Source organism: Trichechus manatus, unplaced genomic scaffold, assembly GCF_000243295.1.
Source record: "Trichechus manatus latirostris isolate Lorelei unplaced genomic scaffold, TriManLat1.0 scaffold00018, whole genome shotgun sequence".
Classification (NCBI taxonomy): Eukaryota; Metazoa; Chordata; class Mammalia; order Sirenia; family Trichechidae; genus Trichechus; species Trichechus manatus.
The window spans coordinates 8,813,962-8,839,183 of NW_004443954.1; the positions used below are offsets into that span (position 1 = coordinate 8,813,962).

The 25,222-nt window shown below is 36.6% G+C and overlaps 1 protein-coding gene across 2 annotated transcripts in view; it reads right to left on the bottom strand.

Annotated features, from left to right (window-relative positions):
- Positions 1 to 25,222, bottom strand: part of CUNH8orf34 (chromosome unknown C8orf34 homolog) — a 478,679-nt gene that overhangs the window by 17,389 nt on the left and 436,068 nt on the right. Inside the window, exon 11 of one of the 2 annotated variants that reach the window (XM_023727760.1) lies at positions 15,644 to 15,737. In XM_023727760.1, the coding sequence (XP_023583528.1) occupies positions 15,644 to 15,737 (94 nt within the window). Of the gene's footprint in view, positions 1 to 15,546; positions 15,738 to 25,222 lie in introns of those variants that run through there. The other variant, XM_023727758.1, reaches the window with a different exon arrangement.

The following is a 25,222-nucleotide window of genomic DNA, read 5'->3' on the forward strand; positions in this document are numbered from 1 at the left end:
CTGGCAGCACAAGTTTCCATGCCACCCGTCCAGAGACCAGTAACCTGTGCACTCCCACCTCAACCACCTGACAGGCGACAATGAGCACCCACAGTGCCCATAACCTGGTGACCGGCAAGAGCACTCCATGCAGCCACGCCTGATAACTGGCTGGCCAGGCACGTACATCAGCAACTCCCATCAAATCCTGATAGATGCCATCTGCACCTCTGCCAAATGATGAGCAGGAGATCCTAATGCCTTCATCCAACATCCACCTGCCTGCAACATCACACATCCCACACTCAGACAGTTCCAGCAGGCCAACTGCCATGCACTGAAACCCCTTGATCCCCCACCACCTATTGAGATGCTAACTCGTGCATGCACAGAGGGCCTATCCTGTCCATTTGGGAAGCACTCCCTCAGAGTGACTACAGAGACGTCCTGCTCTGACTTCCGCAGAATGCACTAACTACTAGCACCAATCTGGAAGGACCCCACCATCATGAGGGCTGTGGAGAGACCCTGAGAACCCAACAACTGCCCGATATCAGGGAAAGAACCTGCTCACCCACTTCCACTCACCTTAATGCTTCAGAGACAGCAAGCAGTAACAAATCATACGAAGAAACAGGATAAGATGGCAACAACAAGTGAGCAAAATAAAGGGGCAGAAAATCTTCCTCAGGAACAGATGGTAATAAAACTACCTGATAAGGAATTCAAAAGACTTTTATGTAGAATCCTCAAAGAGATTGAGGAAAATATAGATAAAAACTTAGAAGAATTCTGGAAAACAATACAAGAATAAAATTACAAAATAGACAATCAGAAACAATACAAAAACAACAACTTGAAATCCAGAAGATTAACAATAAAAAATATCAGAAATAAATAACTCAATGGAAGGACATAGAAGTGGAAGTGAATCAATGGAAGAAAGAATCAGTGAAACAGAAGACTAATCCCTTGAATGAATTTGTTTCAGGAACAATTCAAAAAAAGAAATGAAGAAAGCCTAAGAGTTATGTGGGACACTATCAACAGGAATAATTTACACGTAATAGGAATTCCAGACCAGGAAGAGACAAAAAAAAACAAAAGAAAAAAGTACAGAGAGAATTTTTGAAGACTTAGTGGCAGAAAACTTCCCTAATATGAAAGCCAAGAAGATTTTTACCCAAGAAGCTCAACGAACTCCATACAGGATAGGCCCCAAAAGAAAGTCATCGAGACACATCATAATTAAACTTTCCAAAACCAAAGCAAAGAATTCTGAAAGCAGCTCATGGAAAACAATATATTACCTACAAAGGGGCACCAATAAGACTAAGTACTGATTTCTTGACAGAAACCATGAAGGCAAGAGGGCACTGGAATGACATATGTAAAACCCGAAAGAAAAGAACTATCAGACAAGAATCTTAAATCCATGTCTTCCAAATATGATGACAAAACAAGCATATTCCAGGATAAATGGAAATTAAGGGAATTTGTAAAAAACCAGACCAACCTTACAAGAAATACTAAAGGAAGTCCTTCTGACAGAGAACCAATGACTTCAGACAACAACCTGAGATTAAACACATCACAGCATTATCCAGATGCCAACCCAGATAAGAACTGTCAAAAGTAAAATAAAGCTACAAAACTAAAAACAGATGTCGATCTTCAAAAAAACAGGGGCAATAAATGGTGTAGTTATAGAACTTCCATATGGAGAAGAAGTCAAGATAATATCAAGATGTAACAGACTGTTTTAAACTTAACAAAATAAAAGTAAATTTCAAAGTAACCACAAATAAAAATAATAAATCTACTCACCAAAATAAAGAAGAAAAGCAAAAAAGACTTAATGAACACAAAATCAACAACAATGAAGGATATGAAAAGAAAACTCATAAAGAAAAAGAAATCACAGAAAATTAAGCAGAACAAAAACTGTTAACACCACAAAAAAGCATAACAAAATAGTGACAGTAAATTCATACCTATCAATAATCACACTGAATATAAATGGTTTAAATGCACCAGTCAAGAGTGAGAGATAAAGAAAAAAAAGACCCATCAATATGTTGCCTACAAGAGACACACCTTAGACAGAGAGACAGGAATAGGTTAAAAATCAAGGATTGGAAAAAAATATATCAAGCAAACAGTAACCAAAAGATAGCAGTAGTGGCAATAATAAACTCTGATAAAATAGACTTTAGGTCAAAATCCATTATAAGAGACAAAGAAGGGCACTATATAATGATTAAAGGGTCAATCCACCAAGAGGACATAACCATAATAAATATTTATGCATCCAATGATAGAGCTCCAAAATACATAAAACAAACTAACAGAATTGAAAAGAAAAATAGACAATCCTCAATAATAGTAGGAGAGTTTAACACGACATTTTTGATGATGGACAGAACGACTAGAAACAAAACAAATATACAGAAAATCTAAATAACGCAATCAACCAACTTGACCTTACAAACTTATACAGAACACACCACTCAACAGCAGCACAATCCACATTCTTCTCCAACACACATGGATGATTCTCCAGAATAGACCATATTTTAGGCCATAAAGTAAGCCTCAATAAATTCAAAAACACTAAAATAATACAAAGCCTTTTCTCTGACTGTAACACTATAAAATTAGCAATCAGTAACAGAAAGAACAAGGAAAAAAATTAAATACATGAAAACTGAAAAACACCCTATTTAAAAACTACTGAGTAATAGAAGCAATTCAAAATGAAATTTAAAAATTCCTAGGATCAACTGAGAATGAAAACACAACACAGCCTTTGGCATACAGCAAAAACAGTGCAGAATTGATTCTCACTGGGGAGAATTTATAGCAACAAATGCACATATCAAAAAAGCACAAAGGGCTAAAGTCAGTATCTTAACCCTACAACTCAAACAAATAGAAAAGGAGCATCAAAAGAATTGCAGTTACCAGAAGAAAGGAAATAATAAAGATCAGAGCAGCAATGAATGAAACAGAAAGCAGATAAAAGAAGAGATAGAATCAACAAGACTAGAAATTGGTTCTTCGAGAGGATCAATGAAATTGACAAACCACTGGCCAAACTGACCAAGGAAAATAATGAGAATATGCAAATAACCAAAATAAGAAATGAGATGGGTGATATTACAACAGAACCAAATGAGATAAAAAGGATCATAACAGAATATTATGAAAAACTGTACTGTAACCAATATGAAAACATAGAAGAAATGGAAAAATTTCTAGAAACACAGTACTTACCTAAACTAACACAAATAGAGGTAGAAAATTTGAACAGACCCATAACAAAAGAATAAATTGAAGATGTTATTAAAAAAAAGAAAAAAAACTCCCAATGAAAAATAAGCCCCATCCCAGATGGCTTCACTGGAGAATTCTACCAAACATTCAGAGAAGAGTTGACACCAATTCTACTCAAACTATTCCAGAATACAAAAAAGGAAGGAAGACTCCCTGATTCATTCTATGAAGCCAGCAAAACCTAATACCAAAGCCAGGCAAAGACACCAGCGAAAAAGAAAATTACAAACAAATATCCCTCATGAATATATACACAAAAATTTCCAACAAAATTCTAGCCAACAGAATTCAACAACATATCAAAAAAATAATACATCATGATCAAGTGGGATTCATAACAGGGATGCAAGAATGGTTCAACATTAGAAAATCAACATAATTCACCACATAAATAAAACAAAGGAAAAGAATCACATGATCATCTCAATTGACACAGAAAAGGCATTTGATAAAATCCAACACCCTTTCCTGATAAAACCTCTCAGCAAAATAGGAATAGAAAGAAATTCCTCAACATTATTAAGGGCATATATGTAAAACTAACAGCCTACATTACTCTCAATGGAGAAAGATTGAGAGCCTTCCCCTTGAGAATGGAAATGAGACAAGGATGCACTTTATCACCACGCTTATTCAATATTGTACTGGAAGTCCTAGATAGAGCAATAAGGCAAGAAAGGGAAATAAAGGGCACCAAATTGGAAAGGAAGATGTAAAAAACTATCCTGATTCACAGATGACATGATCCTATACATAGAAAATTCCAGAGATTCCACAAGAAAGTTACTGGAACTAATAGAAGGATTCAGCAAAGTGGCAGGTTATAAGATCAATGCACAAAAATCCGCTGGAATTCTCTACACTAACAAGGAGGACTCTGAAAAGGAATTAAGAAAACAATACAATTTACAATAGCTCCCAAAAGGATAAAATACCTAGGAATAAACCTAATCAGGGATGTAAAACACTTACACAAGGAAAACTATAAATCACTACTGCAAGAAACTAAACGAGATCTATACAAATGGAAAAGCATCCCATGCTCATGGATTGGAAGAACTAACATTGTGAAAATGTCAATACTACCCAAAGCAATCTATAAACATAATGCAATCCCAATCCAAATCCCAACAACATTCTTTAATTAAATGGAAAAACTAATCTCCAACTTCATATGGAAAGGAAAGATACCTCGAATAGCATAAGCAATATTGAAGAAGAACAAAACAGGAGGCCTCACATTTCCCAATATCAGAACTTACTATACATCCACAATAATCAAAACAGCATGGTATTGGTTCAGTGACAGACACATACACCAATGGAACAGAATTGAGAATCCAGAAGTAAATCTATCCATCTCTATGCAACCGATCTTTGACAAAGTGTCAAAGTCCATTCAATGGAGAAGAAACAATCTCTTTAACAAACGATGCTGACAAAACTAGATATCCACATGCAGAAGAATGAAGCAGGATCCAAACCTCACACTATGCACAAAAACTAACTCAAAATAGATCAAAGATCTAAATGTTAAAGCTAAAACTATAAAGTTCCTGGAAGATAACGTAAGGTTAAAACTAGGGGCCCTAATTCTTGGCATATAGCCTATTAAACAAAAGTAAAACTGCATGAATGAAAAAAGATAAATTAGATAACTGGGAACTCCTAAAAATTAAATACTTATGCTCATGGAAAGACTTTACCAAGAGAGTAAAAACAGAGCCTACAGACTGGGAAAAAATCTTCGGCAATGACATATCTGACAAGGGTCTAAGATCTAAAATAAATAGAAAACTTCAACAAGTCGATAACTTAAACAATCCAACTAAAAAATGGGCAAAGGACATGAGCAAATACCTCACCAAAGAGGACATTCAGGTGGCCAACAAATACATGGAAAGATGCTCACAATCTTTAGCCATTAGAGAAATGCAAATCAAAACTACAATGAGATACCTTCTCACTCCTGCAAAAATGGCAAAGGTCAAAAAAAAAAAAAAAAGAGAACAACAAATGCTGGTGAGGTTGTGGGGAGATTGAAACTCTTATACCTTGCGGGTGGGAGTGTAAAATGGTACATCCACCATGGAAAACAGTATGGCACTTCCTCAGAAAGCTAGAAATAGAAATAGCTTATGATCAAGCAATCCCGCTCCTAGGTATATATCCTAGAGATCTAATAGCAGTGATACAAATAGACATACACACACCCTATGTTCATTGCAGCTTTATTCACAATAGGAAAAAGATGGAAACAACCTAAGTGCTCATCAATGGATGAATGGATAAACAAATCATGGTGCATACGTACAATGGAATACTACACAACTATAAAGAATAATGAGGAGTCCGTGAAACATAACATGGATGAATCTGGAGGACATTATGCTAAGTGAAATAAGTCAATCACAAAAAGACAAACACTATATGGTCCCACTATTATAAAAAGTCAAGAATAGATATACAAACAGAAAGCAAAGTGCTTTGATGGTTACCAGGGATGGGAGGGAGAAGGAAGGCAATCACTTTTTTGATATTAAACATTTGTTACTTTTGATGATGGGAAAGGCAATCCCAAATATGGGTGAATTCAGCGCAACTCGACAGTAAAGTACACAAGCAAAAGGGACAATTTTGGCAAATGCTATAACATACAGAACTTTGCAACAACAGAAAAAAACAGCCACGAAATATGTATTTGGTTACATAGGTAGATACGGATGCATATATGTGTACAGGAAAGCATATTCAAGTAAAGTCACGTGCATGTACAGGTGTATCTGTAGGCATGTACAGGTGTATCTGTAGGCATATGTATATACACGTTTGTGTGTGCTGCATATATAACAAATGACATAGGCGGCACAGTTATGGAGGCTTCCTATACATATCCAAACAACTTACGGGATTGGTTTACTGGGTTAAAAGGCTTGGAACCATGGTCTCGGGGGACAACTTAGTCAACTGGCATAACATAATTCACAAAGATAATGGTTTTACATCCTAGTTTGGTGAGTAGTGTCTGGGTTCTTAAAAGCTTGCAAGTGGCCATTAAGATACAACTACTGGTCTCTACTCATCCGGAGCAAAAGAGAATGAAGGAAACCAATGACTCAAGAAAGAAACTACTTCACAGGACTAATACCCCACAAGAACCAAGGCCTATTCTAGCCCGAGACCAAAAGAACTAGATGGTGCCCAGGTACCACTACTGACTGTTCTGACCAGGGATACAACAGAAGGTCCCAGATAGAATGGGAGAAAAATGTACAACAAAATTCCATTTCCTAAAAAAGACCAGACTTACTGGACTGATAGAGACTAGAAGAACCCCCAAGACTATTGCCCTAAGATACCCTTTGAACTTGGAATTGAAGCTATTTCTGCAGATCACCTTTCAGCCAAATAACAGACTGACTTATAAAATAAACAATACTACCTGTAAGCATTGTGCTATCTTAAAACAATTAACTATATGAGACCAAATGGTCAACAGTTACCCAAAAGCAAAATGAGGAAGGAAGAAGAGGAAGGGATGCTAGATCAATGGAAACAGAACAAACAGAATGGAGATAATGAGAATGTTGACACATAGTAAAAATTCTAACAAATGGCCTGGAAAAATATGTATAAAAACTGTTAAAGGGGAACTTAATTTGCTGTGTAAACTTGCACCTAAAACACAAAATATGATTAAAAAAATAATATCACATGAATGATTCAGAGGTTTTTTGGTCTTTAGAAATTTCAAAAAAAATTATAATCAAAAGAATTCTCTTCAGTCAGTATTATAATGAAAAATTACAATTTGGCATTAGAATGGTTTGCTTCTAACAAGTAAATTAGCCATAATTATTTTAACTCACTTTTATATTTATTGGTTAAAGATTAATCCTAAAATATTTACAATAACAGACACCAAACATGCACGTGTGTTGCACCTAACTTAGAAGATTTATCACCTGATGAGTTCAGCTGCCCTGAACTTTTTAGAAGAAGCTTTAAAATTTTCTGAACACTCATAGAATGTTGCAAATAAAAAAAACGAGATTAAAAAATTACCAAAATTTCTTTTGATCTTCAGAAAGAACCTACTACAGTTTGCTAGAAGTTTCTGTCTTTTTTTACATAGATATCTTAACTATCCCTGTGCTATTTTTACTGTATTACTATTAGTGTTTTATTATTAAGTATTTCCAGAGTCTATATTTCTTTTCTCTACAAATATTTGTGGGATGACACAACTGAACTTGAGATAAGAAAAATGTACCATTAAAGCCCTGCCTCACTTATCTCCCAGTTCCTACTTCTGAATCCACAACCCTAATACTCCTGAAATCCTGAAGATTCCAAGACTCATAAAGTCCTGACACCTGTCTGACATAACTGGCTATCAACTCATTTTTGTCTTTATGTTTTCTACAGTCCACTGTTTCCCCACAAATCCTTCCACCTCTTCACTATGTAAGGTTTTAATAACTTATCTTGGGTCTGAAGAGATAATTAGCTATGGTAATAAATCTTGGAAGACTATTACATGTTAAAGAGAACAAAGATTTTTTTTTTTTTTCAATGTGAAACCCTGGATACATACCAGGTGGAGAGTAGAACCCTGATAGCCCCACCTAATGGGGCTATTCTACTCTCAAGAGTCACAGCATAAATTGTGTTGCCCTTGGTAAGGGGGATGGGGAGATCATGTGTGAAGAATTGGGCAATGGGGTAAAACAGTACTGGACTCAATCAGGAGTCCTAGATCTAGTTCTGCCTCTGCCAGTAACTAGATGGCATGGACAAACCTATAATCTAGGAGCATCAATTTCTCTATCATTAAATAGAGAAGATGGAGATTGAGAGGGTAGATTACATTAGCACTTTATAAAACCCCAAAACACTCGTTCTTCCAGATATTAATAGGCATTCTGCAAATTATAGACATTCTTCAAATGGAAACTAACAGGCATCTGCAAAAGAACTCAAACAAACACACAAAAATACTGAGCTAAACACAATCAAGCAGGTTTGACTGATGCAGGACTTCCTGGTGACTTTACTAGGTAAATCTTTCAGAAGAGACTTCATGGCATTTCCTCAGGTCCACCAACGGACAGTATTTTTCCCCATTATAAAGCAGGATACTGATTATCCTTGATCTGTTCATTTAAAATTGTAGGGCAATTTTATTTCCTTTGAAAAATTCTTGTTAAATCAATGGTATGTCTTACACTTGAGAGTCTCTCAAATATCATGATACGTAGAATTTCCCAAAACTTACTTTACCACAGAATCATTTTTAATAGCTTTACATGAAACTAGGGCTCAAAGGAGCAGATATTCTATGGTTCCAGAACCCATTATTCAAATATCACACTCCTACTTCTCAAAGAGAAAACCAGGCTGATAAAGAAAAATAGGAGAGCAGAGGCACTTCCAGAAAGGTGGTGTAGGAACTTCCAAAAATCTCTTCCATAAAAGTAATAAGAACTACTAGCAAATATTGTCAAAATCAACTTTTTTGGATGTCTGGAAATTAATAAAGGCTTGTAATGATCCAGAGAGCATTTATTTAAGAAAAAAATGGATGAATTTCAATAAACAAAATGAGCTGTGTGGCCTTTTCACCTCCTCTATTTTTATCCTTTTCTTTCCAGCTCTTTAATAGCTTTGAAAATCATCAGCCTCAAAATAATCATAGCTATGAACACGAGAAGCCTAGCAGCCACTGGAGGGGGCAGAATGGGTTTGTTACTATTTGACCTATCTGTGAGCTACCTGGAAAATCCCAATTTACAGAGTGTGTCTTCATTTGACCTGAATCAGAGCTCACCAGGTGAGAAATCATGTCCCTAGGCATTTGCTGAAAGTAATGAGGGGCAATTGTTTTATATAGCAGAAGGCTTGAAACAGCAATACCCTTGGGGCAAACAAGAGACTGCCCAAAAAATAAAAATAAAAATAAAACCTGGTTAATGAAATGTCCACAGGGAGCTTTTAAAGTTGACACATTCCTGGGGATCTAGAAGGCTATAAATATGTGTAGTGCTGTGTGCCTGCCCAGGAAAGACCTGAGAAGGCCCTATCTCTCACCTCTGGTTGACCTAGAGGCTCTGCACAAGCAGAGTTTAAATTGCTGGAGTGTTGACAGTGTGCCTTGACATCATATCCAGTCATTTGTTGACCACTAAGCTAACTGAGCAGACTTCAGTGGCTGCATACAATAAATAATACAGACTTTACAGAATTAACCCAAGAAAGTCACTAAACAAACAGCAACATCAATAACAATAACAACAAATAGCAGCAACAACTATCCTGGGTGGGGGAATGATTTCCAAAGCTGCCATATTACATTATATTAAATGTCCAGTTGTCAACAACAGCAACAAAATAAGTCACATGCCAAAAAACAGGAAATTATGGTCCATAAATAGGAAAAATGTAGTCAATAAAAACCGTCCCTGACAAAGCCCAGCAGATAAAGTTACTAGCCTAAGACGTCATATAAACTATCATAAATACGTTCGAAGATCTAAAGAAAACAATGTAAAATGAATTAAAGAAAAATGTGACAACAATGTCTTACAAAAGACACTGTCAATATACAGTAGAAATTATGAAAATAACAAAATAGAAATTCTGTAGTTAAAATGAAAACTTCACTAGCAGGGCACAAGAGCATATTTGAGTTGGGATCAGAAAGAATCACTGAGCTTAAAGATAGACTAATTGAGACAGGCTAATCTGAGAAATAGAAAGAAAAAAGAATGAAGAAAAATGAACAGAACCTAACACACCTGTAGGACACCATCAAACAAACCAACACACATAAAATGGGAGTCCCAGAAGGCGGGATTGAGAGAAAGAGGAAGAAAGAATATTTGAAGAAAAAACAGCTAGAAATTTGATGAAAACCTTAATATACATATCAAGATGCTAAGCAAACTCCAAGTAGGATAAATTTACAGAAATGTGGACCTACATATCATAGTCACTCTTTTGAAAGTAAAAGACAAAGAAATAATATTGAAAGCAGCACAAGAAAAATAACTCATAAAAGGATCCTCAATAAGATCAAAAGCTGACTTCGCATCAGAATCATGGAAGTCAACAGGCAGTGGAATGGCATATTCCTTGGATGTGGGCTGGACTTAGTGACTTGCTTCCAAAGAATAGAGTATGAAAAGGTGTGCAAAAGTAGACAGGAGAAACTAGCAAACCCTACCTTGACCAGATGATGAAGGATAATGTGAGTGATAAAACATGCTTATAGTATTTACTACCTGATAGCAAATGATACGGGTACATTTACATCTGAGAGAACACTATGAATTTTAATGATGCTGGCCAATTTTCATTATAATTTGGGGTTTCTACACCATATGGAGCCCTGGTGGTGCAGTCGTTAAGAGACCGGCTGCTAACCAAAAGGTTGGCAGTTCAAATTCACCAGCCGCTCCTTCGAAATCCTATGGGGGTAGTTCTATTCTGTCCTATAGGGTCACTATGAGTCGGAATCAACTCAACAGCAATGGGGGTTACACCATATAGGTAGCTTAAGTTTGGACTCAACAGCCAAAGTACAGACGTGGTAGTGTAATTTCTTGTGGATACTCTATATTTTTTCATCCAAAGCCCTGTTGCTGTTGTTGCTGGTTCCAACTCAGAGCGATCCTATCTATGTACAATAGAACAAAACACTGCCCCCCATACTGCACCATCCTCACAATCATTGCTATGTTTGAGCCCATTGTTACAGTCATTGTGTCAATCCATCTCATTGAAGGTCTTTTTCTTTCTTTCTGACCCTCTACTTTACCAAACATGATGTCCTTCTCCAGGGACTGGTCCCTCCTGATAACTTGTCAAAAGTACGTACAGATAGCAAAAAGCCCTGTACAGATAACAAAATTCCTTGTTGTTTTCCACATCTGGAGAGTACAGATAATTTAGTTGCCTTTCATACCTGAGGCAGCTCCTCTAGATGTCAGGATTTATATAGGGTTATGTCATGGTTTGCATTATGTCCCCCCAAAAACGTGTGTATCAATTTAGCTAGGCCATGATTCCTGGTACTGTGTGATTTTCCGGTATGTTGTAAACCTGCTTCTATGATGTTAATGAGGGAGGATGGGTGGCAGTTGTGTTAGTAAGGCAGGACCTGATCTACAAGACTGGATTTTGTCCTGAGGCAATCTCTTGAGATATAAAAGACAGAAGTGAGCAGTGAGACAGAGGGACCTCATACCATCAAGAAAGCAGTGCTAGAAGCAGAGCGTGTCCTTTGGACAGGGGTCCCTGTGCCGAGAAGCTCCTAGTCCGGGGGAACACTGATGAGAAGGCCGACCGAGAGAGAAAGACTTCCCCTGGAGCTGACACCCTGAATTTGGACTTTTAGCCTACTTTGACTGTGAGGAAATAAACTTCTCTTCGTTAAAACCATCCACTTGTGGTATTTCTGTTATGGCGGCACTAGATGACTAAGACAGGTCAACATTTCAATTTCCCTTTCTTAAGCCGGCCCAGGATCAAGTCTCTTATCCTTATATACATTAAGACCTCAAGACACAGGACCTAGGACCTAGATCCAAGTCTATTTTTTTATTTGGGGCAATTATGTCTTTTTTTTATACATTCGGCTTGGTTTTTTTTTTTTGATTGTTTAGCTTAGTTGTAAAAAGAAAACAGCCCACAATTGTAGTTTGAGAGTTTGAGGGGGCTGGCTGGGTTGATATAATCAGCTATGTTTCTAGCTATTATGTGATTGCATCTTTGTAGGTATTGAACCCACTGATTGACAGACTCATCCCTGATTTTTCTGCACGTGTATTTCTTCACGTTTCAGCCTTCATTCCTTCTGACATCCCATCCTACATACACTTAATCAGTCAGTTCTGGTAATGCTCTAATGCACACTCAGTTATGACATATATTGTAATATGTTGTCATTACTCGCTTACACGTCAATCTCCTTGAGGGCAGTGACCATGTGCCATTAATCTTTATATCCAAACTTAATATCTGATGAGGAAAGAGGCCTATAGAAACAAGATTCAAAGCCTAACAACATTGTCAATCCAGTTTTAAAAACACAACCTCCCAATTCATTGGACTTTCCATTCCAGTAGTTCTCAATCTTAAGAAGAAGCAAAAAATCACCTGAGTAACTTATTAAAAATGAAGAATTGAAAGTTCCATGCACAGAGACTTTGATTCAGTAGGTCTGAAGTACAGTCCAGAAACATGAATATTAAGCAAATATCTCTGGAGATTCAAATATCTGTGGTTTGATTTATTTAGCAACTTCTGACCACAGTTTGAAAGGCTAAAAACAAACACACTCCTAACAAGAGTTTTTAAACTTATGATTTATACTTGTCCAAGCAGAGTAAAGAAAAAAAAAAAAGATATAGCTAATTAAGGGTTCTGCTTGTTTTGTTTATAAAACTTCCCATTTAATTGCTCAAGACAGCTTTTTCCTAAGAGATGATCACTTATAAAATTTATCTGAGCCCATTCTTATTTTTTAAATGATGCAGTAAGAAATATGCACCACTCAAAGATCTTGACATTATTTGGAAACTTTCTGCCATAATAATTTTCTCTCAGGAGAAATTAGAGAATTCTATAAAATTACCTAGGTATAATTTATAGAAAGTTGAGTAAAGAAACAGGTGTTTCTGTTGGAATGGTGAATCTTGTCCTCCTTCAATCCTCACTCATAAATATGTAATATATGAGCCTCTAGACTAAATCAGATGCTGGGTTCATATAGATTATTGTCATTTATTTCCTTTCACTGAGAAAAAGAAGAGGTAGATGATATCTACATATAATACCTTGCCAGGTAGATGATATCTACATATCTATACATATCTTGCCAGCTCTTCTACAAACCACATGTATTGAGTCAATGAATGAATAGGTATGAGCAGAGATGCCAATACCTTCAGTGTCTCCACCTTGTACATGTCCCAGCACCTGGCTGTTAGAAGCCATTACTGAAAAGTATTTGCATCTCTGAGCCATGAACTTGGCTACAACTCTGGCTAGCATTCCATTTCCAGATGGCTGCTATTACCACCTAATTATTTTTAAAACCTGATTTTATTTCAATTTGCCATTGTCACGGTTCACCTCCAAGTACAACACTGCTGAGAGCAAATATTTTTGGTTCTGTGTCTATGGTTAGGAGAGTTCAAGAATGGCCTTTTTTAGAGTGATTGATGGACACTTTGACAAGATCTGTGGCTAAACTATGCAGTTAATATTAAAATTTTAATAAAGTTATAAATAATTTTAGGTCAATTATTAACAATCACAATTATTATTCATTTTATTTGTTTTATTTATTCCAACAGTCCTGATGCACAAGCTGGAGAGTATCAGAGATATCTATTCATTCGTTCACTCATTTATTAATTCTTCCAATATTTCCTGAAAGCTTATCATGTTCCTCAATATGATGAAGAAAAGAGATGCTTCCTCTCACAGAATTTGCACTCTTGTAGAAGAAGAGTCAATTACAAATTAATGTCAAAATCTTGTGAAAATGTATGAAGAAAGTAAATTTGTATTAAATTACAAGGGCTGAAGAAAGTTCTAGGGATTTTTTACTTGTCCACATTATTAGGTCATGTTTTCCAGTCTTAAAACTGATTGGATCCATAAAGACTTGAGGGAAAGGAAGTCTGAATTTGGAATTGGATACAATATATTATTGATCAATTCTTTTCTCTCTCTCTTTTTTTAAGTTTTCATACATTATAAGCTATTGCACACTCTCACACAATTAACACACACTGTGTTCTATAAGAATGTTAATCTGGTTCGGGTACCTGTGGGGGTGAATTTAACAGAGTAATGCTAGCTCAGTTACATATATTGTCTTTATACAATACACACATAGTAGCTTGAAGGTTTTGGTTTTTTTGAAACAAAATTTATGAAAGTCTCAAAAGAAGTTAGTGAAAATGATTAAACTCAAACTCTAGAATGAGAATTTATGTGTATCTAAGTGTGTGTGTGTGTGTGTGTGTGTGTGTGTGTGTGTGCGCGCGCGCATGTGTCTTCATAAATGTTTGGGTCACTATTAATTCTTTCAGATTTGTGGGATTCTTATCTTTGTATCTCATGCTGCTCTTCTCTTAGACCCTTTTACTTGGGATTCCTAGCATTAAGGATCTTCCAAAATACACTCTTTGCTTTTGTACTTGCTCAGCGTACCGTCTGAGTGCTGAGACTGTATCAGCTGGTGTTGCTTCCCTCCAATAGAACCTGTAGAATGTTACTGAGTTTTTTACTGTATTATGAATGTGCTGCCTGCATGATCCTTCAGCTCTACGCCTCCTTCTCTACCCTGAGCACTCTGACACTCATTTCCCTCTCCTGGCTGTGCTCCCTCCAGCTACAGAAGCCAGTAGGTACGGAACTGGGATGAGAAGATTCTTAAACGCCTTTCAACCTTGGAAGAGTAATTTCCTGAATCCCCCAGGCTACAGAACCATAACGCTTCCTGTGTAACGTATTAGGTATCTCTGGTGGCTACAGTTCAGGGGAATTATTAATTAATCACTTCACACCTATTATCATGAGGGCTACATTATCACATATGATTTTTATTTCTTTCTACAGTCTACCATTGGTTAAAAACATTTTTTTATATTTTCTTTTTTAAAAAGTTGATGTTATTTCCATATATATTAAGTCAGACACTAATCTCTCCTCTCGATTGCTGAACCCTAGGTCTGACAACGTCATTTAGCCCCTGGAGAGCATGCACTGAGCCATGTCATAGTATAGTAGTCCATTCTTGTCACAATTTCAATCCAGAGACAAACATCAAGAGCCATATTTTCTATTTTCATAAGTACTATTATAATATTAATTTAATTTGTGAACTTAGAACAGTTTTTATATACATATATTTACTCAATTAATAATATAATTTCATATATAATACTCAGCTGGTCCTAACACATTTTGAATTTTTTTTTTTTAATAATAACAAGCTATCACTGATACAATTCTAAAGTATTTGTAAAAGATTCCCATTCCAATTGGATATTCTATGTTGGGCAACAGGAAGAAAAACTCCTTCTTTACAGTTGCTACAGTTCTTTTCAGTAAGTTAGTTTAGGGGGGTCTCAGCAACACAATTAAAATGACATTGAATCAAGATTTATAGACCTGAGTATTGTGTATTTTTATGTGTTGTATCTAATTAAGCTTGATTTTTTGCAGAAGTTGTTCTATGTTATGAAATGTTTTTACTGTGGATTTCCTTTGGTTAAAAGCAATTTGCCAATAAACAGCAGTGTCTACTCACGTTTATCTTGTTCTGTTTCTACTCCTTCACTCTCTGTGTCACTTGGCAAGATCCACGGTTGATGAACTACTTGCAGTTGCTTTAAGGATTCATCCTGCCAAAGAATAAAATTATTTTAGATGAGACTCTAGATTGATATTATGAGCACCAATATGGGTGAATACTTGAGACTCCATGAATGATATATTCAAAACCCAGAGTGAGAATTTTCCCACAACATAGAAGAACTCCAAGTTTAACTTACTTTTTGTATCATTAACATGCCGCAAACTCTGGACTCATTTTATTTTTACCTTCTCCTTTTAATAAGATTTAGAGTCTTAATAAGAGGAAATATCTAGACTATGTTCCTTCCCAAATTAATATTTTTATGGAAACTCTGGCACTCATTCTTGGAAACATGATCATGAAAAATTCAATATAAAATTGCACAAAATGTTCCTCTTTACCATCAAGGTTTCAAATTCTCTTTAATGAGAATAAAGTTTAGAAGGATTTAGAGGACCTCCTCCATTTTACCCTTCAGTACTACTTTTCTGCCTTCTTCCTCTTCTCACTTCCTCATTTTCGTTAAGGTATTTCTCATAGACTTCCTTGTTTCTCTCTACCTTCTGTTATTGGCTTGAAGCAGACCCTCATCACCTCTCATTCTGACATAGTCATCCATGAAGTCTACCAGAGCTCCTGGGTGGTACAAGCTTGCCTCCTAACCGAAAGGTTGGAGGTTTGAGTACATCCAGAGGTGCCTCAGAAGAAGGGTCTAGTGATATACTTCTGAAAAATCAGTCATTGAAAACTCTAAGGATCACAGTTCTACTGTGACACACATGGGGTCTCCAAGAGTTGGGATCAACCTGACAGCAACAGTTAATGGTTACTGGTTATGACGTCTTCCAGGATCAAGTTTCCTCTCCCTCTAGTTCTCCCCACCAGTTCTCTGCCAGAGTGAGTTTTATAAGATGACAGATCAATACTTTACCCATAATCCTTCAGTAGTTCTCTCTTTATTTCCAGGATAAAATCTAAGCTCAAGGGACTTCATGATCCATACTGGTCTGGCCTGACAGGCAGCCCCATTCCCATTCCCATCCTATGCTGACCAACACTTCTACTCTAACTATAATTAATAGGTAGCTCCTCAGTTTTTATCATACTCTCTGATGCTGCCAATATATTTTCACATGTTAAAAGTTTTTTCCTAGAATACTTTCTATATATTTATCTGCCTCAAACATTTCTACTCCTCTTCCAAAGCTCAAGTGTCACCTCTACTGGAAGCTTTCCCTGATCCTACAAGGCAGAGCCAGTCTTTTGTTCCTTTATGTGACTACTGTAGCAATTTAGGAGCCCTGGTGGTACAGTGGTTAAGAGCTATGGCTTCTAACCAAAAGGTGGGCAGTTCGAGTCTACCAGTTGCTCCTTGGAAATCCTATGGGGCAGTTCTACTCTGTCCTGTAGGGTCGCTATGAGTTGGACTGAACTCGGCGGCAATGGGTAGCAACATAACAATTACTACATAGTAATTATCTTTTCGAATGTAAAAGATTACAGCTTTCAGTATGGAACAGAACAAAGGGATATGTGTGGTTTAAAATCAGGAAAGGTGTGTGTCAGGTTTGTATCATTTCACCATACTTATTCAATCTGTACGCTGAGCAAATAATCAGAGAAGCTGGACCATATGAAGAAGAATTCGGCATCAGGATTGGAGGAAGACTCATTAACAACCTGCCTTATGCAGATGACACAACCCTGCTTGCTGAAAGTGAAGAGGACTTGAAGCACTTACTGGTGAAGATCAAAGACTACAACCTTCATTATGGATTACACCTTAACATAAAGAAAACAAAAATCCTCACAACTGAACCAAAAAGCAACATCATGATAAACAGAGAAAAGATTGAAGTTGTCAAGGATTTCATGTTACTTGGATCCGCAGTCAAGGCCCATGGAAGCAGCAGTCAAGAAATCAAATGGCGTATTGCATTGGGCAATTCTGCTGCAAAAAATCTCTTTAAAGTGTTAAAAAGCAAAGATGTCACTTTGAAGACTAAGGTGCACCTGACCCAAGCCATGGTTTTTTCCATCACCTCATATGCATGTGAAAGCTGGACAATAAAAAAGGAAGACAGAAGAAGAATCGACACATTCGAATTGTGGGGCTGGCAAAGAATACTGAATATACCATGGACTGCCAGAAGAATGAACAAATCTATCCTGGAGGAAGTACAGAAAGAACGTTTCTTAGAAGCAAGGATGAAGAAACCTCGTCTCTCATCAAGAGCAACTAATTGCCAGAGAAGGACATCATGCTTGGTAAAGTAGAGGATCACTGAAAAACAATTAGCCCCTCAGTGAAATGGATTGACACAGTGGCTGCAGTGATGGGCTCAAACATAGCAATGATTGTAAGGATGGCACAGGGCTGGGCAATAGTTAGTTCTGTTGAACACAAAGTCACTATGAATCAGAGTTGCCTCAATGGCCCTAACAACAACAACAATTGTCTCTTCAAAGCTTTCTGCCTCAAAAATAATGTGGAAGGTCCTGGAAGGCATTTTCAGTACCTAGTACACAAAATAGGGACTTATATAGTAAAAAACAGTGTAGGAGAGATAAAAAAGAAGGAAAAAGGAGGAGGGAGGGTAGAAAGGGAAAAGGGAGGAAGGATGGGTCTCCTTTAGAATCACATATATAATGTTTTAATTTTTACCTATTTTATTTTAAAGGAATATATATAATTTCTTAAACCATGACTCAAGATTTTTTCAAACATATTTCAGAAAGTGTAAATCTTACATCCAATCAATATAACCCATCCGTTCACTCTTTTGGCCTCTGTCAAAATCACTCATCATTTTCTCCCCCCTTTCAGCGATCTTTTCCTCCAACCTGAGACTTCTTTTTTTTTTGCTTTATTTTGTTTCAGACAAATTTCAGACAGGATAAAAATAACAGCCCACAAAACCTGACCGCTAAGAAATGCAACATCACTAAACATAAAATATCTTAGAACAATTCCTGAATGAGAGAAACATCCCATCTTTCATCCTTTGACTGTGATGTTCAATTCTAGTCTACAGTCTCAAGAAAGCATAATTTTCCAGTAGTTCAGGGGCAGGGGTAGAGAGTAAATAGGTGAAATGCAGGGGATATTTTCGGGTAGTGAAACCATTCTCTAGGAATAGAAGACAGTAAGCATTTGTCAGACCCTCACAGCACAAAGACTAAACTTTAATGTCTGCAAATTAAAAAAATAATTTAGGAGATTAAGGGATTTCAGGACTGAATGCCAAATGGGAAAAAAGAATCTACATGGATTGCACATATAGGAAACAATCTCACTAAAATGAGTGAGGGAATAAGTACTGACCTCAGTAACTTTGGAAATAATGGAGTCTGTAAGAGAAAACGCAAAAAGAAACTGCACACAAGACTGTACTCTAACAGATAAAGGTGTTTGCCATGGGAACATGGATTAACGTTTCTGAAACCACTATACAGGCAGTCCCTAGGTTACGAACAAGATGCTTTCCTGAGTGTGACTTTAAGAATCTCTAGGTAAGTCAGAACAGGTGCATATGGTTCTTATTTAGCCATATTTTAGTGCAAGAAAAGGCTTGAAGCCGTTTCAATTATTTAAAAGCTGCACGTGCAGCAAGTGAAAGTGATTGTGATGACAAATTTGTTGTGAGTGGGGATTGGTTCCATCTTTTCAAAGCGAGGGCAAATTTACATACCATTAAAGGGCAAGTATGAGTTGTCCATAAGTCAGACGTTCCTAAACCGGGGACTTACTATACATTTATACTGGCATTGAATAATTAAATAAATGAGTGGCAGATGGTGGGAGGCATGTGTTTCACTACTGAAGTGGGAGCTTACAGATAAGCAGGGGAAAGAGGCTGAATGAATGATCCATGAGGTAATGGATTACAGTTGGAGACATCAGTATGAACTCAGGTTTAGCTTAATACATATAGAGATGTTTATATACAGAAATATTTACAGATATGTGTGTATACACAGTTTCCTATAAACACATGTCTCCCTGCTCTGGCAGCTGAGAGGGCCTAGAAGCAATGACACATCTAGCACAGATCATGGTTTCTAATATCATTTTGCAATGAAAGGAACCAGGGCTCCTTAGAGAAACTGATTCTAGGACTGTGGCAGGAAATATACAAGATGAGCCAGAAAGTAAGTAAGTGCTCAATAAAACAAACAAAAAACCATAAGGGTATGTCAAGGGGATAAGGGAGCCAACTGGAAGAGCTCCCAATGGCAAAGGCAAGAACAATTTGAGCAATACAATAAGTAAAGAAAGTACTATTGGACTATTATCCAAAGTAAAAAAATAAATATTAATGGGTCTATACTGATAAAAATAAACAGTGGAATAAATAAATAAATGGGGGCAAATAGATAAATCTCCCATGCAGAAAATTTTCTAATAATTTGAGTATATACTCCATTCTTGAGGTAGAACATAAATAACTCTTTACTCCTCTTTGGATTTTCTTCCCAAGATTACGATACAGAAAGAGAGAAAAGAGTTAACTTCACAGTGGAGAAACCTGGCAAACACTACCTCAAGTCAGGTGATCTAGGTTAAGCATCAACAGCTGTAAGTCATATGGTTACTATTATCCTTGATATGATGTGACGAAAATAGCACTTTACCTCTGTAGTCTTCCTCCTAAAAATACATTGTCCCAGTCTAATTATGAGAAAAAAATCAGACAAATCCCAACCGAGGGCATTCTTCAAAATGCCTCACCAGTACACCTCAAAACTGTTAAGGTCATTAAAACCAATGGAAGTCTGAAAAACTAACCCAACCAAGTGCCTCCTAAGGAGACATGCCAACTAAATGTAACGTGGTATCCTGGAGGGGATCCTGGAAATGAAAAAGGACGTCAGGGAAAAGTCAAGCAAACCTGAATGAAGTATAGACTTTGGCTACTAATAATGTATCTATACTGGTTTATTAATTATGACAAATGTACCATACTAATATAAAGTACTCTTTGTACTATCTTTGCAATCATTCTGTAGATCTAAAATTGTTCTAAAAAACAAATTTATTTTAAAAGTTGAAATAAAGCAAAACAAAATTTAAATACATTTTCATTTTTAAAATAAAGGCACAATTTGAAGACTTTTTAGCACAAGCAAGTCTTGAAAATTGTCTGGTAATCTGATGGAAAAGGAGCCGTGGTGAAGCAGTGGTAAAGCACTTGACTGTTAACCAAGAGGCTGACTTTCAAACATACCCAGTGGCTCCACGGGAGAAAGACCTGGCCATCTGCTCCCGTAAAGATTACAGCCAAGAAAACCTGATGGGGCAGTTCTTCTCTGTCACATGCAGTCACTATGAATTGGAATTGACTCGACAGCAACCAACAAAAATGACAATCTGATTAAAACTTAAATTTCTATCATATGAGAGATGGACTCTGCAGTGAAAAGACTTTGTCCCAGGGCTCAGGAGGCATTATTTTTAATCTGGGGTATGCCACTTCCCCTCTTGTGATGGAATGAAGGGGTAGGGGGCTACTGAATTAGATGATCTGTAGCAGTCACTCAAGAGTCTCTGGGTGGTGCAAATGGTTAACTCACTCAGCTGTTAACCAAAAGGTTTGTGGTTCAAGTCCACCCATAGATGCCTCTGAAGAAAACCCTGGTGATCTATGTCTGAAAAATCAGAAAATTTGGGATATCTAATCTTGTAATTTATAATTTAGGTATAAATCAATGTTTATTTTTAAGATTTTATAAGTTATTGGATTTGGCTTTGCAAGGCTATATCAAAGAAGCAGCATAAATGGGAAAAACCTTAGATTTGAAGTTCCAGAACAGCATAGACGACAGCAACAGTAAAATTTCAAGTATTTTCATGTACCCCAGAGGGAAATAACATTCCTGCAGTCATTCAAAAATAGAATACACAGTCTCTGATGTTTAAAGAAGAAATAGGAAAAATGGTCTTTCTGGTTTTGTAAGGTAAAATCAAATGGTTGAAGCTCTTCATTGAAAAGAGAAAAGTTTAAAGCGTTCGTGAAAAAAAAAAAAAAAAACTTTTCAATTAAAAGAAAATATTTCGGTTATTTAGCTTTTTGGCCCAAATACTAAAATCTATTTTCAGAAGAAAACATATGACTACGATGTCAGCTGTGTTATTTTTCTTTTCACTATAGTTCATAATATTAAGCAATCCCACTGTTTGTTCTCTAGCTTTAAATGCTTTACTCCTGAATGGGTAAGTAGCATTCAGCTATTCTTTGTTTATTATAAATTACATAAAGCATAAAATGAAACATTAGCTCGGTAAAATTTGTAGGTTGAGAGGAACTTTAAAATGCCGAGTTACTGGAATCATAAAGATAGTACAAATATTACTATTAGTAAATTATTTAAAAGGTTTTACTGCCCTTGAATAGAGTTAGTAACATAATGCACCTGTTTGCTTTAGCATGCCAACAGGCAGTTTCACGTATGTCCAAATTTTAGCCCATCAGATTACATATAATTCTTTTTGATGAGGTCAAGGAGCTAAAATCTTGAACATTTTTAAAACAAGAGCTGACATGTTCCTCCTGGCCAAATTATTCAAATATCGTTCTACATGTCTGTTAAACTATGCTCGAGCATAGTACAAACATTCATAATCCCAAGAGCAAGTTGCTTTGGGTTGCTTTTAGAAGAAATGCCATTCATCCTTTCTCTAAAACACTTTCACCATAAGTAAAGCAAATACCTAGGGAATAGGAGTGGTGAGAAATAGTGACATGTATCATATGGAAAGCAGTTGCTAGCCCTGAATCAACATATCATTCTATCTGCTAACAGAATAAGTGCTTTATAAACTTCAGCAGTATTGTTATTCCACATGGATAGCTTATTTTTGGATTCTCTAAATCCAATCAATCAGTGATTTATGTCATGTGTGGCCAGGAAGGTTTAATATTTTTAGAGGAAGAAAATGTTCCTTAGCTCAAATTTCCACCATTGAGTACTATAACTCTGATTCAACTCAGTATTTCTATTTCTTTGGTGTAAATATGGAAATAATACACAAAACATTCATTTCCATCTTTCCTTTTACGTCTATAACCATAAAACAAAACAAAACAAAACCGTTGCCATTAAGTTGATTCCGACTCACAGCGACCCTGTACTTACTAGTAGAATTTCTCCATAGAGTTTCCAAGGCTGTAAATCTTTACAGAAGCCGACTGCCACATCTTTCTCCTACGGAGCGGCTGGTGGGTTCGAACTGCCAGCCTTTCAGTTAGCAGCCTAGTGCTTAACCACTGAGCCACCAGGGTTCCTTTCTATAACCATACCAAAAAATAAATAAATACTCACTGTGATCAAGTCAATTCCAACTGATAGCAACCCCATAGGGTTTCCAAGGTTGAAAATCTCTACAGAAGCAGACTGCCACATCTTTCTCCCATGGAGCTGCTGATGGTTTCAAACCACCAACCTTTCAGTTAGCAGTCAATCGCTTTAACCACTGCTCCATCATAGGATCCCTATAAATTAAGGATCCCTGAAGCATGGTGCTTCATATAAAGCAAAATAAAATTACATGCCTCTCCAGACACACTTAATAGACCATTATTTTATTGCTGTAAAAATATAGGTAACACAACCTTTCCCCAATTCAATGTTTTTAACTTGCACAGTTCAATGAAGCCAATTACATCAATCGTATTGTGAACCATCATCAACATCCATTGCCATATTTTCCATCCCCATAAACAGAAACTCAGTGCTAGCTAAACAAAGATTCCTCTGTTTCCCATTCCCTGCCACCCCAGATAACCACTGTTAAACACTGATCTCTATACGTTTGCCTAATAGACCACTTCTACTGACAAATAATTAACCATACACTTTCCTTAAAATGAATTTCTCCATATACAATTTACCGACTTAAATTAATCAAGTCTAGAAATACCTTTTTTTAAATAATGAAGTTAGAAAAACATGATAGATTGGGGAAAATATTACAAAAGAAATGCAAGCTGCTTAAATAAAAAATTTCCGTGACAACTTGCTCTACTACACCATGCATTGGGATTGGACTTTATCTTAGATCACGGCTTGTCTCTCCAAGGAAATTGTAGGGTAAAATTGTGAAAGATGTTGAAATTAAGTTAAATAAATCTTTGACATGTGTCCATTTTGTATCTGTATGAAAGTCATGATTATATTTCTTACGTATTTAAAATTATCCTTTAACAGCACGCATCTATTCTTAATGAATGCCAGTGACAAAAATCGAACTTTCTTGGAAAAAGAATCCTTTTTCCTGGTTCCTAAGTTAGTAAAACTATGTCAGTGAATTAATAGTTATTTCAATTTTTAAAAAGTATACCCTGTGGATGATAGAAAGTAACTTATCTCCCGTTATAGGGATGATGTCTTGCACTCTCCATCTGAAATAGAGTTAGAACTTCATTACCCTACAGATTACAGAATACGACACAGGAGAAACAAGACAGACAAGTCAAAATTTGGCTGAAACGTGATTCTAAGATTTTGGTGTGTTGAATGGAGCCTCTTCTCAGTTCAGATGGTATCGTTGGCAAAACCAATCTCAACAGATTCAAAAAAGTGTCCTGTCTGCTCCGAGTGCTGCTTTCCTGTCTGACACCCTGGGAGACTGTGAAGCTGCCACTTGACACCTTGAGTTAGTTCTCATTCCTGTGGGAGTTGTCTCCGGCCTTCACCAGCTCTCTTCCTAAAGTTGTGAGGAACTATTTGAAACTGCTCTAACACAACTATAAAAATCATTAACTTCAGTCTTTAGTTCTTTATAGGTTCTCAACCATTTTAGTTTGCAATACTTATCTTATGAATAAGTATTTCAATTACCACGTTTCACTAGTGATTAGAGAAAAAGTCAGTATCGCTGTTTGGTATCACTGAGTGAGTAGCAAGTCTTGCTGTGGATCTCCCCTTCCCAGTTTTGCATGCAGTGAGGGAGAGCATAAAAACAACAACAACAAAAATAGAAACATCTAGGTTAACATGTCTAAGATATTTCTATGGAGTCTGGGTGGTGCCAGTGGTTTGTGATGGGCTGCTAACTGAAAGGTAGGTGGTTTGAACCTACTCAGCAGCTCCGCGGAAGAAAAGGCCAGGTGGTCTGCTTCCATAAAGATTATAGCCAAGAAGACTCTATGGAATAGTTCTACTCTAACACATGCGGTTGTCAGGAGTCAGGGGTTGGCTCCATGGCAGCTAACAACAACAAAAACAAGATATTCCTTACATTAATCTTATAGTATTTTTCGATTTTAATAAACAATTACATAGTACTTTGTATTGGCCAGATGCTGTTCTAAGCGTTTTCATTAATCCTCATCATAATCCTATGAAGTAAGTACCATTATTATACTCACTTTATAGATAAGAAAACTGAGATACTGAAAGGATGTTAATTCAAGCTTGTAAGTGAAAAAGTCAGTCTTTGACCCCAAGAAATCTAGCTCAACCACTACACTATGCTGTCTCCTAGGTATTTTTCTGGGAAATGTGATATTTTAAATGGATTAGTGTATT